The 19078-nt window shown below is 35.7% G+C and overlaps 1 protein-coding gene across 2 annotated transcripts in view; it reads left to right on the forward strand.

Annotated features, from left to right (window-relative positions):
* Positions 1-15859, forward strand: part of LOC113501292 (lysosome-associated membrane glycoprotein 1-like) — a 40216-nt gene extending 24357 nt beyond the window's left edge. The window contains exons 3-6 of one of the 2 annotated variants that reach the window (XM_026882399.1): positions 10795-11019; positions 12189-12371; positions 13830-13981; positions 14308-15859. In XM_026882399.1, coding sequence (XP_026738200.1) covers positions 10795-11019; positions 12189-12371; positions 13830-13972 — 551 coding nt within the window. In that variant the 3' untranslated portion in view covers positions 13973-13981; positions 14308-15859. The remainder of the gene's footprint in view (positions 1-10794; positions 11020-12188; positions 12372-13829; positions 13982-14307) is intronic. The other variant, XM_026882400.1, reaches the window with a different exon arrangement.
* The last annotated feature ends 3219 nt before the right edge of the window (positions 15860-19078 follow it).

The raw sequence follows: 19078 nt of genomic DNA on the forward strand, positions 1-19078 counted from the left end.
CACGATTATTTGTTCCGTATGTGGGTGTTGCAAACATTGCTTAGTTTGAGACGGGTTGGATTCTTTTAAGTATAACTTTACTTGTGACGCCTATCGGTCCATATCCAGTGTTTATTTCATATTAAATTAATTTTCATTCGATTCTAGGGAAATATGTACGTAAATAACTCAGTTTAAAGTACAATTGAGTATGAGATGACGCACTGTGGACGCCCCCCGCCCATATCAGTCAATGGCGCTTATAAAACATGTGCGTCTACAGTTGCGTGCCAAACACAACGGTATTGTAAGTCTACTATATTATTCAGTTGTAGAAATAATGCAGGTTCATGGTATTTAAGCGATTATGTCTAGTGATTATTATTAAGGTCTAAATAAGGTATCTTAATAAAGTTTAAGATTTACCTTTTTATCTTTATGTAATTTTCAACACTAAAATTGTAAATGGGAAAGTATGTGTCAGTTTGGTTGTTGTCTTTGGGTTGACCTCACGTCATTAAAAGATCTTAAGGTTCAGAAAATTTGATCATTAATCTAGGAACTCATAGAAGGCAAATATGTACAAAAACATCGTTTCCCATATCTACATCAATGGATGTTGTAGCCAAAATTGGAAAGCATTTGTTTTTTTGGTGCAACACTTGGACCAACGCGGCGTTGACGTTGCAATACTTAAATAACTGTCCAATATGACACCTAAAATAGTAGCTTATTTTTGACCCTTCATTGTCTATTTTGGTTATACCGTGTTTTTAATTTGAGCTTTATTTATACCATGTTAAAGTTCTTTATAGCTAAACCATTACCCTGATTTACGTATAACTTGCAACAAAGTATGTTCTTTATCTGCTGAGTTTATTCTGAATGCACGTATCATGAACAAACATGACACGTATATTATAAATGTGATATGAGTGTATGTTTGTTACTTCTTCACGATTAAACGGCTTAATCGATTTCGATGAAATTTAATGTAAAGATAGCTGACACAGGATTACCAGATAGGCTACTTTTATTCGACTTCGTTAAAGAATGTTCGTATTTTCGCAGCCATAACTGACATTTAGGTGAAGCCGCGAGCAAAAGCTACTATCGTATACAAATACGAAATACCTAAGTACGTAGAACGTGTATAGCTTGTATCACGTCAGTTAACCGTATCTATACAAGTTTCCGCCCGAGACGTTTCCGAGGTGTTCCAGTAATACTAGTTGTTAAGTAAAGCAAGTTTTTTAAACCTACCAAGTTTGTGGTAGCGCACTCTGGTGAATAACTTGGAGTTATGGTTTTAACTTACTAGCTTCGCGGAAACTTGGTTAAGGTTTGTCTTAATTACATTTTACGTATAATGTTGTGGAAAACCAGTTCAGGGATTTAAGTAATTTCGGTCAGGTTCTCATAGTTACAAAAAGAGTCCCTCAACCAACCATGAACGGTCTACATACTGGTTGAGCAATTAAGAATGTGGACTAGGTACTTGTTAAAATATTTTGCCATATTTTCTGAAATGTAGTGTACTGACAGAGGGTTTTTGACGCGTCTCCGGCCAAAATTTTTTTGTTCAGCTTTAATATGCTGATCACAAAACCTCGTTAATGAAGGGAGACCGGCTTTTAAGTCCAAACGTACCGCCAAAGTAACAAGTCTACACGGCTATTGCTTAGTGACTTGGCAACTCTAACTTCGTCGCTGCACGTCTCGCTTCACGTCGGCAAGTCTTTAAGACGAAGTGACAGGCCATCGGTTCGTCTTTCCAACTCCGCGTTAAAACACAGATAACAAATTGGAATGATAAGCCACAAAGGAAACTTAGTAATGTTTACACAACCACTACGTTTAAACGTGACTCTTTACCTCATGAATAACAAACCACAGGAGCTGAGATCAATTACTAGTAATGTGAACTTGTAGACATGCGCACACGCCGTTATCGGTCACGTCCGATCGGCCTGCGCAGATATAACCGAAAACTAATAGTTTTTTTTTTAAATAGTATCGCTGTTGAGATGTCAATTGCTTAATATTGAAATTGTAGATTTTTGCTACTTATGTAATACGAGCTGCTCCCCGCGACTTCGTTCCCGTGGGTAGAAGATATAAGATATGATTTATACCTGCCCTGATTTTCCCCATTTTCCATTGTACCATCTTCGCTTCTATTAGTCGCAGCGTGATGGTTTATAGCCTAAAGCCTTCCTCGATGAGTGGTCTATTCAATACAAAAATAATTTTTCAATTTGGCCCAGTAGTTCCTGAGATTAGCGCGTTCAAACAAACAAACAAACTCTTCTGCTTGATATATTAGTGTAGATTTAGAATTACCTTTATTTTTTTCATAGAAATAGATAATTTTTATTTTTTTGTGCCAAGAAATTCGGTATTTCATTCCCGTATAAAGATTCTGGGTACTGTCGAAAAGGGATTTTTAACTTGACATAAAATATGCATAATATTGTAAGCAAAATCAATTAAGAGAGGAAGTGGTCTTCATTATTAAAAAGGATACGTCTTCATTAGTTATTTTTTGTCAGAAACCCGATTGTGAACGTTCAATATCTTAGGTTCCTAAAATAAGTATTTTTTTAATTTAAAGTGTTACCAAATAATGTATTTTATCTAAGTTTGCTAGCTTTTTGCTATCATTTGAGTTGATTAACAGGGGACGGAAAAGGTCATGCTATTTTTTTGCATTTAAACTTTATGTTATTTCCGGATCAGAAATGAGTCATTACTATCTGATACGGATATATTATGAATCATTGGTAATTTGAATATGTTTGCGCAATTGTTATGATTAAATGGTATCTGAAATTTCTCAACCAGGCAACATACCACATCAGAGTAATATTATTTCAAATGCGGAAACGTGACAGCGCACTACAAATCGTAGAGTGGCGTTTCCCTTACACAATTTCAATAATATTGCATGTAACGTGGTACCAGGGCCCCGATCCTGCTATTTATAGTGGCCGAGGCATTAATGGAAATTGGACAAAATTTCCATTTATTCCTATTTTTGCATTTTTTGCCAAGTAAATAGAGAACGGGCAGAACGCTCACGGTCAATACAATGAATATTCAATTATGTGTTGGCAAAATGCTTAAGAGAAAAGGAATAATTTCAAATTTAATCCAATTGTCATTCATTCATTGACCGTAAATGCAGAATTCGGACCAAAGCCCTCAGCTGCTTCAGTACGTGTCAATACGAAAGGTGAGATGAAAACATCTCTGCGACATAACTCCGTGATGATTCAGAAAGGTGACGCATTACCGAGCTAAGTAACACAAGTGTGAGGCATTGTATGTACAGGCTTACAGACCGGCAAAACATTTGCAGAAAGACAATGATTATAATACTTCGACTTCAGTACCTGTTTAGTCGTTAATATTCTGCTGTCAAACGCGTAACTTGATTTTAAATATCTTAATAACGAGTGTTATTCATATTTGTTTGTGATTTTTTGCTTGTTATGCTTCTTTAATTGAACTGCTGAACCGATTTGTCATAAACTTTGGCAATTCACGAAAAACGCTTGATTTTTGCCCTAAAAGATTACGAGCGATGCCGCGTCTAAAACCTAGTTCTCTAGTCAGAATAAAACATATCGAAAACAAAAGTAATTTATGTTATTCTGTCCACTATTTTCCCAAGTAAAGTCCATTATGCTCAATTATGTCTGTACTAACCTTAGTTTTCTGCGTAGCAACAGTCGCGAAGTAGTCGATTTCTTATGTTTTGTCCTATTTGTTGAGCTCAGTGCCATGAAAATGAAACCGAACCGTTTCCTAAGGCTTTATCAGTTAATGGTGTTCTCGAGTTAATGTAACGTTTGTGTGTTTGCCTCTTGTGTGATGTATTATGTATTATGTTAGAAAATGAATGGTGAATATAACCGTCTTAGATGTTAGATGGCTATCGTGGGTTTGTTTTTGCAAATGATGTTTTTAAATATAGTAGTATTATTTTAGGTTTATTTTTAATTGATGATGAGTATAAAGAACTAGAACTAAAACCACTACCAACCGAAAATGATCCCACGGCAACATAAAATCTGTCAGTGTGTAGTTTCGTCTAATCCGTTCAGTGGTTTTTGCGTCAATGAGGAACAAACATACAAACATTCGCGTTTATAACATTGGTAGGATAGTTTAAAGTTGTTCCATTTTTCCTCGATACTTTTTACTATATACAATTTTAAATTCCTTAGCATTTGCCTGCGGATCTGTCTCGTCGTGTCTACAGGCCCAACATATCATTTGATCTTTTATCTTTGTCTCGTATTTGGAGTTCATAATGTCAACAACCTGCCCCCTTTTCGCGTTGTTTTTATAGTCATCGGTCATATCGTCCGGTGAAATGTGATTTTGTCGTGCAATCTGTGTCGGGTTGGTTTTACCGTATGGCTGGGGATAATTATGTAAAGGTTAAAACTTAAAACATATAATTCGGCTTATGTGTGGGCAGCGAAACATTAAGTTTATGAGGTCACTTGCCTTGGGGATGTTTTAGGCACGAAATTTCGGAATTGGTTGCAGATACGCATATTATGTAGTTTCGAATTAAAAGGGTGTTTCGAATGAGGATATTTTAAGACAAGAACCTGTAGTCTGTGCTAAAGTTTTCTGTAATCTCCAGTCCTATCCGAGATCAGTTGGAACGTCTATTCCTTTACCGATATCTGATCGAAAAGGACCTCCATAACATCCCAGCTAAAAGAAGAAACACTTTTATCTTATTTACCAATTGATGTTTTCCCACATGCGTTAAGTGTGTCCTGAATCAAACATTCTCTGTAATACTTCTGCATCGCGTCTTACGGTAACTGTGCCAGATGAAACGCGGTCGCGTACGTGTGATGTTAACTAGTGAAACTGTTTTGTTTGTTAGCTCTGTCTACGTCTAGCTATTTGACGAGGACCTAGTCACTTTGCCTTGATACACGCTTCAAATAAACTTCTTTTCTATAGCACTTATTCTATCGATTTCTAACCCCTTACTGACTTCATAAACTTATATGTTATACGGTCTACCTTTAAGATTGTCTGTCTGTCTAGTACGCTTTTTTGAATAACCTGCTAAACCGATATTATAATAACATTTTTATTACGTCTAGCTTGGACTATAAACGGATATAGAATTTTTACAACGTCCGACGTCCATGGAGTCATGACCAAAAACCAAAAATGTGTAACAAGTAGGTAATACAAATACTATTTTTTGTCGGTATATGTGATGTGGTGATGTGATCTAAACTATTTAATTAAGAGGAAACCATATTGCGACCAATTTCTTAAAAAGGTTATACAGGGGAAATCCAACGGAATAAAATGCGACTGTCCAGTCATATTAAATTTCAATACTGAGAATTGGTTAACGGTAAGCAGTTAGGTAGTTATCAGATGCATATTATGGTTACAATTACCTGACACTAAACTACACAAGTAAGATGATCATCGTCTTATAAATTGAAACAAACACGCAACTATCGCACTGAGATATAGAATTGAAGGAAAATGATAAGTCTACGCTCGCAAGTCACTATAGTGAGACGGAGATCAATCTCAACCTTCTTATTCAACCTTAAAAAAAATACTATTTGATATCCTACCTTTGACACAATATGCACAAAGACACGAAAAATCAGAATAGGCTTTCGTGGATAACAGAAATGCTTGTCCTACGCGGGATCGAATTCGCGACCGTGGTGACCACAACTATCTGTGTAGTCTGATGTGAATTCATTTCGATTTTTTATTTAGTCTTTTGACATAATATTTTTCAGTGAATACTTCTTTTCAAGACTTCTGGTCCATATTAAGGAAGAATGAACATAATCAAAAGTCGACTTCTCAAAAAATGCTCATGAGCTGGCCCTATATTAGCAAGATTATTATTTAACAATCTGTAAATGTGGACATTTAGTCCTAACAAGCGCGGCATTACTAGTCGGAATTACGAGTCTGATCCATAAAAATATGATTACAACTTGAAGCTAGTTCCGCCCCCATTTGTACCACAATGCGCTATTGTTAATAATAACTGATAACTTATCGTATATAGTGGATATTCTATTATAAAGACCTACGACTGTCGGGAATTAATAGGTCTTTATTTAAATGTGGTTGACCGACCGTTAATGAAGATATGTATTTACAATTTAGATGAGCGGGGATATATATAACTTCAAAATCTTAACGTTAGATTTTTGCAGTTGTGGGAAAAAGACGCTGTTATAAGTTGTATAGTGTACTCTCTCGCTCACACGGTAATATCAGTCTGAGACACAAGAATAGCAGTGATTATTTGATATAAATATGTATTTTTTTGTATTACCTACTAATGCCATGCTATTTAGTTATCATTATCACGTTTCGGGATAGAAGCTGTGACGTAAAATTTGATAAGAGCTGATTATAAAATCGAATTAAACAAAGAGTGGAGAGTATTGTCATTGGCCCCGGTTCTGGAAGCTTTAACATACGGATTTATTCTTTAGTTATTACGCCAAACTAACTGTTTATTTTGACGTAAATAAATATACACGCGATATACTAATATAACTTTAAGTACATAACATTATAAAACAATAAATGAAACGTGGTTTTAGAAAAAAAAAACTACGAAAAACTGACTGAACTTTCTATGGCAATCGTTATAAGTTTACTTCAAAAAGCGGACAATGTATGATTAACTGTCGCTAATATACACAGTGAAATCGTCAGTGAAACACGTTAAATGAGTCACAGTCAGGAAAATAAAAGCAAACGTAGTTGTCGACAGATAATAACGGCATATCACAGTATTTAGCGATACACGTGTTTATATTACCTATTCATGCGTTTACATATTTGTAGCATATAAATGTATTAAATGAATATGGAATTTGAAGACGGTGTGACTGATACCCTACAAAAACCAACAAGTTTGAAATTATGTAGTTAAGGGACGATTTTTCAATCGCCAGATAACTTTTAGTCGACGAATATGTTTGACGTTTTGACAGCTTTTGTATAGAAAATATGTCAAACGACCATATTTATTCCTCAGATAAAAGTTATCTGACGATTGAAAAATCGGGCCTAAATCAATCATTTTCATTTGTTTTAATTTGCTATTATCGTGTTTTACAATATGAAAATTAAAACACCCTACACTTATTAAACAGTAAACGAAATGAGCTTTGTTAATCGTGATCACTTGAAATTTCCTTATGAGTCAACTCGGAAGTTACAAATCTCTAACAGATTGTCAATTTAAGTAATTTAACACGAGTTTTATTGCTGACTCGCGTGTCGAGGAAACAACAGCATTGTTCAGAGAAATGAAAGTGATTGCTTCAACAAAAACGAGACGAACACTCGTCGTTTTGCAATTGGTACTTGTATTACATCAAATTGTTGATCTAAGTTTAGTATTCCGATCAATATAATAGTTACATAAGCCTATTTTACGTCTATCATGCATTACCTCCTACCATGAGACGTTGTCGCTTATCAAGCAATGCAACTGTCCTCGACGAAGCGAGACAAAGCTACGCGCATTGTATAACACCATCTCACTTCAATAACAGTTACAGTTCTACTTCAAGTTCTCATAGTACAGGCAGTCGTTTGACAAGCGTTCTCTTGCATTGCTTGCTAGTTTATTTTGAGCGGTAAATATTGATTTTACATCAACGTCATTTGCGTGATGGATATATATAGTTCCGTGAAACGTTGACTATCTAGTTGTGTACTTCCGATAGCTGTAAAATTCTTTGAACGTTAGTGATGGCGAGGTTTTTTATTACATTATTTCCTTATATATAAAAATATGGAAAATACCACATTGAGTTTATAGTAAGATAAAACTTCGGATTATTGAATATTGTTTGTAATGTGATGTTTTGATCTGGGGGCCAGCCACCATGCTGTTATAAAGCATGCAGCGGAGGAAGAGACGCCGCTTTACTCCACGTTATTTTTACGTGACCGTTATCATTTATCTTTACCGTTTATCATTAGTTATAGTTACCAATTTCGACCGTATATGAATGAGCGGAGATTTTCGACTATCTTTCTGTTTATGTTTCTTACCTGAGAACTTGCTATTGCTATCTCAGGTCTGGGTGAACCAATTTTTACCTGAAATAGTTGTCTTTTTGGTCCATGGAATTCATTCATTGTCATGGTCATTTAATTTTGTATTACCTATCCGGACAAAATCGCATACATTGTTCTGAACTTAAAGTAAGTTGCTAAAGCACTTGTGTTATGGAATTCAGATACAACAAAGGTACCACAAACACCCAGACCCGAGACAAAGTACAAATGTGAATTTTTACATTGACCCGACCGGGGATCGAACCCGGGACCTCAGAGCTAGCGACACCTTGAAAGCGGTGGGGACGTACGCCACTCGACTACGGAGGTCGTCAGCGTTAAAATCGGTCTATGCTTTGGTTTTTAAATAATATGATAATGACAAATCATTAGTTAGACATTTGCCACAAATACACTGCGACTTATTGTACTGTCATTACATTTCCGAACTAGTCCGATTATCGGCACATTATAATGCTCTATCAATACCCAGCTTTCATTTTATTTCACAAAGGGCTGTACATTTGAGCGGCATGAGGTCGTTTCGATAACAACAATACCTTTATTTGTGATCACGAGGCCGGCTGATGCACGCTAAGGTTGTACTTACAGTGAACACAGATAATAGCCTTTATTCTAAAGCATTAAAGTCGCTTTTTGTTTTGTTGCTTAACGTCTGACTGTGTACCAGTTTTTGATGCGTCTCGATGCTGCATTTTTTTGTTCGTTTAATTTATGGTTATTTTAACCTTCAGCTACTGTTTGTGTGTTTTGATTATTTTTATAGCAGTTTTCTTGATGCATTTTTCAACTTATTAAAATATCTTTCGATTAGAAGTCTTTTTTCAGTCCTTACCTACGTAGAACAATAAATACAGCTAAATGTGAGCTGGACTTGATAATTTATAAATATATGGCATATTTATGGTTTGTTATCACATGTAATGCTAACAGGACTAGCGACACCAAGGTTTATTATAAATATATTTTATATAAAGAAAAATCACCAATCAAATTTATAAACGTACAAACAGTTCTTAACTTCCATTTTTATTGTTATAGCGACAACAGAATATTGTTCTGTTTTTGATTTCTATCGTAGTACGGAACTCTGAAAAACAAGAGTCACATTTGTTTATGACGAGTTGCTGTACTACAGTCTACTTGAACATACTGGTATAATTACTGCGTATAACCGCATACTTACCATGTACTAGAGTTACTGCATTTTGCACACAATGTTTTTTGTTTGACTTGTAATGAGTCAATAACGTCGACGCTCAACAGCTGTATTTCAAATTCAAAATCAGACAGCGTCAATGTCACCTCAATATTGTGACGCATTTTGTCCTGCAACTCATGAAGACGAAATATTAATTTCAAAGGTGCCTAACATATCCTTCGTTGAGATGTTGGTTAAATTCTAAATTACCTATTACTTCCCATGAAAGATTCTTTAGAAGAAACGCCAAAACCTGATCTAATTCTGTTAACATTAATTTGGTTCATTAATTCCAGATAATAAAAATAAGTTCATGTTTCCCTTAGAATCCCTGAAGTTTAATAGTATCTGCATTTATTTACCTACCAGTTCACTCGCCTCTGACATTATCCTACATAAGGTTGTTAAGTGTAATGTAGAGGCAAACCAAAATTCAAAAAAGTCACTAATCATAAATCTTTTTTGCATAATGCATATGGCCATCATACTCCATTATTTAAGGTAAAATATTAAAAGTTCATTATTCTTGATGTCTCTTTTTATACAAACATAATTTAAATACTACACTTCTTTCTTGTTTTAAGGCAAAAACACGTTACCGCTTACAATTGAATTAACAACTTCCCAATGAAACTCCACTTTCACAATTACATTATTGTTCAGAAAAACAAAAAAAAAAACGTTCCTCTTAATTCAACTGAAAATTTCCAGCTACAACGCCATTTTAACAATGTAAGTGATATTTAGGTCGACTAACAATGAACAGCGGTTCGCGATACTGGGTCAAACAATCATATTCTGAAAAACAGTAACTAGCGAATGTATTTTTATATCCTTTGCGATTATATTAACATTACTGCTGTTACCCATGTACCCGCAACAAATCGAATGATCCCACGGAAACAAAATCGGGATGAAAACTCCCATGTGATAATCCTGGTTATAAACTATCAGTGTACCAAGTTTCATCTAAATCCGTTTTGTGGTTTTTGAGTGAAAGAAGAACAAACAATCATTCATACACGTTTAAGTAGGATAGTAGGATTCTGAAGTTGAATCACGTGGCTCTGCAATGTACAGTTTCGCAATTACTTTTTAATTATCCTGTTTTATATGAAATACGCTTTCATGGCAAACATATTAAATTATATATTAACTGTTATCGTTAATACCTATAGTGTTTGACGTAGTTTCTGTTTTAAATAATCGACATATTTCTGGTGTGAATAATTCGTGACGCTCATTAGTAATTTGTGAAAGGTTTTTGAATGCTTTTTTCTCAAGTATCATCTGTGTCAGCTGTGTAGCTTTGCTATTAAGTGTCGTTTCGTCTGCAAAAAACCCAAGTGTTTTTAAAAATTTGTCTTGTTTTGTACCATTTACCAACAAAACCCTCGGTTAACCAATCGTCAAAAAATGCCCTCCATAAAACTGACTGCATTTTAAATTTCATAGATCACGAACTAATTTTACCATCTTCTTTCCAGCCACAACCCTCGAGCACATGCTTCTGAACGTGCCCACAACAGCGGCAGTCGTGAACGGCAGCTGCAACGGCGACGACCAGTGGCTGACCCTCAGTTGGAGGAGCACCGTCAACTCCACCCTCCCCAACAACCTGACCCTCGTGTACCACAGGAACGACACCACCAAGAACTACGGCCTCAAGAGTCTGAATGTCTCCCTCACGAGTGATAACTTTGTTAACAGCAGTAAGTATTTAAACTACTTTATGTTACCCCTCCACTACTGGAGGTTGGTCTTATCTTTGTTTAGTGCTAAAGGATAGGACTATATTACGTGTGAAATTCATTGAATCTGTACAAGTTTTAAGTATTGCCGGGTCAAGTATGGAAAAATCTGGCCAAAATTGTAAATTCGCCAGGAATTTTATTGCTATACAATTCATTCCGAAATCATGTGAATACTTTGTCGATGCCTTCATGGAGCTACTCTTCGATCGGTCGTCGAACTTTTATGTAATACCTGAGGTTTTAAGGTTTTTTTTTCTTTTTGTTAATGAGACTCCTATCTGGCATCATCGGCTAACTTCAAAGTGTATTTTCAACAATATTGAACTATTTTCTGTCTATTTAAATATTTATTGCTAACGAGACATTAAGGACGATTTTCGCATACAACTCTATATCACAGTATTAACACACAATAGCCAATTACAGAATGTACAGACCTTTCTCTTCCATGTACACTCATAATTAACGTGCGAGTAACAATGAGTGTTATTATATCTCTCGCTACGTGTCAAGTTCAGGGGTTAACTGCCTGATTACCCGATACCACGCTTGTAACTGCGCATCGGTACGACTAGGCAGATGAAAATAAAGATTATTATTATGCTCGGTCGTTGCTTAGCTACCGTTCTGAGACTTGAAGTTGTGGGTGGTTCAGGGTAGCCTGTTGATTTATGTGAAGGACGGTATACAAATGGATTAGGATGCTTTATTGATACTGAAGTGTTGGGAAACAATTACATCTTCTTGGAAGATGTTTGATAGATTATTGTCTACTCTCTTCTGTCTGGTTGATAATGTTAAGACTCCACACTTGTCTTGGTGTATTTGGGTTATTTAATCATAAGAAAGAAAGAAATAGATTTAGCTATAAATAGTGCTCTTTTAATTTTTAACATATTGTCAGCCTAGCCGTCTTCTCCTAGCATATTGTGCTTTGTTGCTGAAGGTCGTTCTTCCCCAGGAATGGATTATTTCTCCTAAAAGCAGTTAAAAATATCAAGTAGTTATATTATTTACTAGCCCGGAATGTCCTACCGCTGGACAAAGGCCAGAAGAGGGGGGCTCTTCGGCTTACCTCTTCTCAATACATCAATTCTCAACATATCATTATTTTTATTAATCCACAGCATCAAACGACACCATCGAGCTGTCCCACGGCGCGGAGTGGCAGACGCCGCTAGCGACGTCGTACCGGTGCGCGGCCGCCACGCAGCTCAACATGACCTCCGAGTCCACCGCCGCCGTGCTGACGCTGTCGCGCCTGCAGGAGGAGGCCTACCGCACCACGCACGGCAACGGGTTCAGTGCTGGTCAGTACACAACTAGCTTCCACTCTTAGATGGCTGATTATCAAGAAAAAAGTAACAAATACCTTCGATACTCAATACTTTATTGCTTCCATAATGTAGTTACAGGTAGTAATTTTAGGTACAATGATGAATTACGGACCCCGTAGGGCACAGCATTATGGTAGGAGAGAGGAAGAGCTCTGTTTTATACCTTATTAGTTAGCGAGTACTTCCACCCTTAGACGGGTGATTCTCAGGAAAAAAGTAACACAAATTAAGGATGTCATTATCCTAACCACACTTTTAATACTGCGAATTGTTTAATTAGATTTTATTCTGTGTCTAAGCTCGTACAGTTCGACCGCTATTAATAGATTAAGTAAGAATAAATACAATTAAACAGTTACTTTAACCATTTAGCGAACATAAAGACATATTTAACTTGTGTATTTTTTTTCCTGAGAATCACCCCCAGATACGAGTTGATAGTTAAATGGTTTTAGTTGAGCCTAAACAACAAAAATTCATGGATTTCGTAAGGATTTTAAACGCTCCTAAATCAAAAGCTTAGTTTGGAGTTTGAAAGGCAAAATAGCTTGAACACGAGGATTCTTACAAAATTAGTTTAATACCGACTTTATATAGGTTTATAGACATTTTTGGGTTTGTATATCAACGCTTTTTGTCGTTGATTTTTATTAATTAGTAAAGTGGTTTTATTTTTAAACTTGCTTGTATAGTTTTTGAGCTGATTGTTGAACATCTTTGTATTTGTTTGTAAATAATGGCCAAGTACTTAATAGCCTCCTACAATTAGCAGACTATTGTTATCGATAAAGAAAACAAAATAATCGACATCGACAGTCCAATTTGTTGATATTTAAATAATTTGAGTGGTAACAGTTTAGGTATAACAGTTGTATATCATAACCAAAAACAATCACGATTGTGTTATCGCTTGTCTGGTGGCGTCTGTTTTTTAAGTGTTTACGTATTTTAAGATAGTAGTAAGTCTGTGTCGCTTGATACCGGCACGTGTGAGATACCTATGTAATTGTCAGCTTCAAGCAAAGACAACTTGTAGGCTTATAGCAAAATTCGTTTCTTAGAACTCATTTTGTCTTTGTCTTTCTCAATGGGAGTGTAAGAACAAGTAGTCGAACGTCAATTAGATTTCCTGCCAGACTGTACTAAATAAAATAAAATACCTATATTCTGCAAACAGGACCAATGGTATTACTTTTAATCGACAAACTACAATATCAATCGATTTTTTTTTATTAAAAAAGCGATTTCCTTATTAAGGATATTAATACAAAGATGCTGCTGGAATATATTATTATTATTTGGTGTAACACACCAGCAGGTAATGAATCAAATACCTTGGAGATGACTTCCTCTCATCTGTTCTTCAAACTATTTACTGTCAACTCGTTCGTATAGTTACATGCCTGTCTAACCACGTCTGTTTGTGTCCAGCCCGCGAGTGCGGCGGCGGCGACGTCCCGGACGCGGTCCCCATCGCGGTGGGCTGCGCGCTGGGCGGGCTCGTGGTGGTGGTGCTGGTGGCCTACCTGGTGGGGCGCAGGCGCTCCGCCGCGCGCGGGTACCTCTCCATGTAAGCACGCACTGTGAGTATAACAAGAGAAAACATGTTAGTAATCGAATAATTAAAGAATTACTGCGATGAATTTGAAATTAATGTAAATATAAAAATCGACAGTGAATAAGGCTTAAAAAGTTAATTTCTCGACTGTACAAGATAATTTAAGATATCATTCAAATTAAATTAAAGCGTTCCTTATTCAGCGGGCGTGCCAAAATCTTTTATTACTCACAGTAGTTAAGGGATCTGTGTGTAACTTATCAAGAAAATAAGGATTTATAAAAGACGAGTGATTCGTTACTGTTAAAATATTCTCACTATATACTTACCTCATTGTTTCAACTATTCCAGGTGACAGCCGCTAGGAGTATCGGCAAAAGTAGTCAATATATAAAAAAAAGTATAAAAACCGGTTATACATTGTTTGCGTCGCATTTACCCACACCGTCACACACGTGGCTCATCACACTTCTGCCTACGCCTGTACTTTATACTATACTTATATCGCATATACTAAAGTATAAATAAAAAAACACATATTTTTTGCGCGTTCAAAAAGCTGGCCTTAGATTTGCATAACTGAAGAATATTGTTAAATTCACATCGACCGGTCAGTGTAGATAAATACGTATACCAATTGATGTAAGGTTAGGTTGTCGGTAATCTGCTTGTTCTCACTATTCACGGTCAATCTTCTATAATGTAGATAGTTGTAAATTAATAACTAAATCCATGAATGTAAAATATGAAGAATATTTTTTGCGGGCAGATGATGTATAGTTCGTATTTGCTCAAAATTTAATAAAATACTGATTATTCCATGAACACGAAATAAAATTATTAATAAAATTATTTCATTCAACAAGAATATCTCAACAATTCCTTTTATTTATTTTATTGAATTCACTCGTATATGACTGTAATTTGACAAATTTGTGTTTTGTAATCGTTTTAATTTCTTCCAAAAATAATGTTCGCCATTTTGTTTCGGCCATAATAGAATTAAAATCAAAATGGATACAGTAACATTGTAAAAATGTGATGTTGTAGTTTTAAAATGTGAAAAAAAAAACGGTAGAATAGTACTTTTTGTTTGTCTTTTCGCAATATATTAATTACGTGTCTTGATTTTTTTTAATTATATATTTTTATGTGCTTTGTTTCGTCCAAAGATGTTATTATCATATCAGTTATATCATGTATAACACTTGTATATGTATATGGAGTCAATTTATTGTCGAAATGTCCATAATGTCAGTAATACAATGCCGTTTAGGTATAGTTAGTATAAAATGAATGCAGTGTCTTTCTTTTATTAGAATTTAGTATTCAGACTATTTTAAGTGTAACAGTTATAATCTGGACAATATCATTGCTGTATCTATGTAAATCTGTGGTCATCAGTGTTGCCAGCCGAAGAAAACTAAACTATATTAAAGTACAAGAATTAAAATTGCTAAAAACATTTAAAACATAAAGCCATGTCAACACTGCTGATCACAGTTTAATTATTTAGACTTCATTATTACCGAGTCGCCAGAAATATAAAAATATTATAAAAGGCAATGTGTTGCCCAGTGTTGTGGCTATGTTGTCTGCAGTCGTAGTGTTGACTACAATTGACTTTTGATCAGTTTGTGGTGATGATCGACTGCAGATGATTCGTTTGGTGATGGAACGCGAGAGGTTTCGGCACGAGGGAGTATGCAGCTGACGATTACTAATTAGAATTACTTTAACATTTGAACACACGTTTATTTCACAAGTCAGCTGTGTAGGAAGTTGTTTTCTTAAATGAACTTTAATACTGACATCTCACCACAGTATTGAATATTCATTTCTGCGTAAAACACGTTGTCTGATGTACGATTTGGAGAAAAGAAATAAATGTTTTTTATTGCCACAATCGTTTTTTATTTCGTCCTCTGAAAAGCGGTTACAATAAATACGTAAGTTATATACAACGATAATATTTATTTACAATTTAACCTACTGAACACTTGTTATTAATAAATTATATTTGTGACAAAGAATCGCTCGTTTTAACTATTAAAGCTGATCCCTAATTAGATATGTACAATATTACTCTGCGAGTTTAGGCAAGTGGTATGAAACACTGACGGAACATGCAGTGGAGGGGTTTTTTTTACAAAGGATTACAATCTTGATAAGAATTTCAGCGTCTCAACCTTTACTTGTCTAGAATCTTTACCGCCGTCCAACCGTGGCCGCAGTCCAACCTCAATAATAATTCGGAAATAGATCAGCATTTTTTTACAAGTATTAGTTCAAATGACTGAAATATTTCTAGGCTGCGACATTTATATCGATACGCAATAGGTACCATTTAATAACTATAGTTAGTGTTGCTCAAGGAGATACAACAACAAATTCAATTATTCATTTTCAACTAAAAGTTGTCATTAAACTCAACAGCTGTGTCAACTTATGTCATGAAACAAATAGCGTCATCATTCGCAAATCATTGAAAACAGATCAGAGCCATGAACATGCCTGTTTCGTAAAAAGGAAGAAGTTAATAATATTTGAAAATTTTTAAACTGCTTTTCTGTTCTGTAAAATTAACCCAAAACATGACTTTAATCTCTACTCTCATAGTACTGAAATTCGCTAAAAATATTCGGGATCGCGGTATTTTTTGTGACGGTCATCCAAAAATAAGCCAATTTTCGCCACTGCCAAATAAAAATTTCCTTTAAAAGAGTCTAATTTTAACACATTACATAAAACTTTAGTCTAACCTATGGTTTTTGGGACTCCAATGAACACTAAGTCGTTACCGGTTCATTCCGAATCTTGTAATTAATCGCAATCGTGATACGACCTACTTTGATTATGACACTTCAAAAAATAGGGAGTAAGGTAAGGGTGCAAAACACGAATTAAAATATAATTGTCTCAGGGTTATAAATTAACCAAAATAAGAGTGCCGTGAGAAAAGTGCTGGTTGTTGGTAGCCTATGTAGAAAGATTAAGGTGTCGTAAAACAGTTAAAATTGACTAAGAATAGATATTAAGTAAATACTACCGCGTAAAACTACCTGGCTAAGCTAATCTAGTGACTACTTTATAAATGCAACTTAAACCAATGTTATTGAAAAAAGGTAAGTTCTTTATGAACCTCTACTAATTTTGAAATATTGATGTTAGCATAGGATAGGTTAACGATTAAGTAGCAATCTTTTGGTACATTTAGAATAAAGTTTAGTCAAAATGATTGATTGTTTTGTAACTGCTCATTTTAATCATAATGTCCGTATTTTCTGCACTGGATACAATATTAGGGCATATTTTAAGTATCCTATTTCTAAAAGAAATACGAATAGGTATTAGTTTTAGGGCTTTACCTTAATAAAGAAGTCTAGAAAATAACCTAAGTATTTACAATTATAGTAAGAATACTGGTGAAAAATATTAAGTACTCTATTTACAACGAGTATTTGTCGCTAAGTGATGTTTAAACTTAATTATAATATGTACATAGCCTCTGTTTATCGCCTCACTTACGTGCTTAGTTCAAACTTATAAATTATTCTTTACATTAAGTATTTTTATGCTATGATGAATATTTGCAAAATGGCCGCAATTTTCGTTTTCGATAGAAATCAAAATAATGGCCATTTTCCAAATATTTCAAAGGTTTTACACAACAATTGAATGAAAATTCTCTGAAGTAGGCGCTATATTTGTTCAACTCTCTCAAGTTGTCATGATAAAATATAAAAGAGTGATTTTTTAAATATTTTCGCTAAATATTTCTTATTTTGATATTTCTTGAATCAGCCTTTGTTTCTTAATTGAATACGGAATAAGTAATAATGGCACTATTTGGTAAGACTTATACAATATAAGGCACGAATCGGACTTCAACGATTTATCTCCTGTCTCTCTCTTTCCAAAGCTAGTATAGTTACCGGCACGGATCTTGAGCGCTGACCTTCACCTGCGCAGAAGTGATTTTTGGGTCCCTTTTGCGGTAGGTATGAAGTGAGGCGGGGGGCGGATAAAGTGCAGTGATTGGCCCGCAGCGCATCGCGTCATAGCCGTCACTCGTGATTGGTTGAAATTCGTTCTTTGCTACCGTTGCGTGCATTACAAGACCATGAGTACGGACAATTGATTGGCGTTTTATTTTACGATGCGCAAAGCGATCCCCACTCTTCCGCCGAGCGCTCGAGATCCGTGCCGGTAACTATACTCATTGCTTAACAAGGATGACAGCTTTGTGACATAAGGTTTGAACTATATCGAACACTACTGCCATAAAAGAAAACATTCGGGTTCGACAATGCGGTAAAAAAATCCGCTTACAATCTACCGATTAGAATGATAACTGCGATTTTTAAATATCGTTCTGTATTAGTCAATCAATCTGTATTTGTACTTTAATGCTAAACATGGCACGATCAACGCTGCAAAAAATCCATAAGTACTTTGGCTGCTCCATATCTTTGCGTCCGTAGCATAACCAGTAGAGTTTGAACCTTCTGTCGTTGGTATACGGTCTACTGTGGTATGGGACAGGAGTCGAGCAGGACGTTATGTAGCGACTCCATGGATGTAAAGTCGTGTTTCACTCCTCCGATTGAGACCTCTCTGATGCAGCCGTTGAAGTTCTTGCCGCCGTCTGTCGACTCCATTACACCTTCTGTAACATTATTATAGATTATACAATTGCATGTGGCTGACTTTTATATTGCACATTTATAATTTTTTAGATATATTGTACTTGTCATGTTTGCCCAGAATTGTTTTTTTTTTGTTGCTTTAACCGCTCGGTTGGAACTCGCAAGCTAAAGGTAAAGTATATTTTTCAGGCAATTGCAATTGAAATTATGCATATTGAGATTGTTGTCTTTTGTTTATTTAAAACAGTCCTTAAATGCCGAGGGGAGTGGTGTTTCTAAACAATTAATTTTAGTATAATCAGCCAGGGCTGAGGACACAATGAATGTGGTGTATCGTGTCTGTTACCTGGCAAGCCGCCTATGTAGAGCACGTGCGGCTGCGGCGGCGCGTCGGCGGCGTCGTCCAGCAGCTGCGTGGGCGGCGCGGCGCGCACGGGCTCGGCCGCGTCCAGCTGCAGCAGCAGCGCGCGCCG

This window comes from Trichoplusia ni, chromosome 15 (assembly GCF_003590095.1).
Source record: "Trichoplusia ni isolate ovarian cell line Hi5 chromosome 15, tn1, whole genome shotgun sequence".
Classification (NCBI taxonomy): domain Eukaryota; kingdom Metazoa; phylum Arthropoda; class Insecta; order Lepidoptera; family Noctuidae; genus Trichoplusia; species Trichoplusia ni.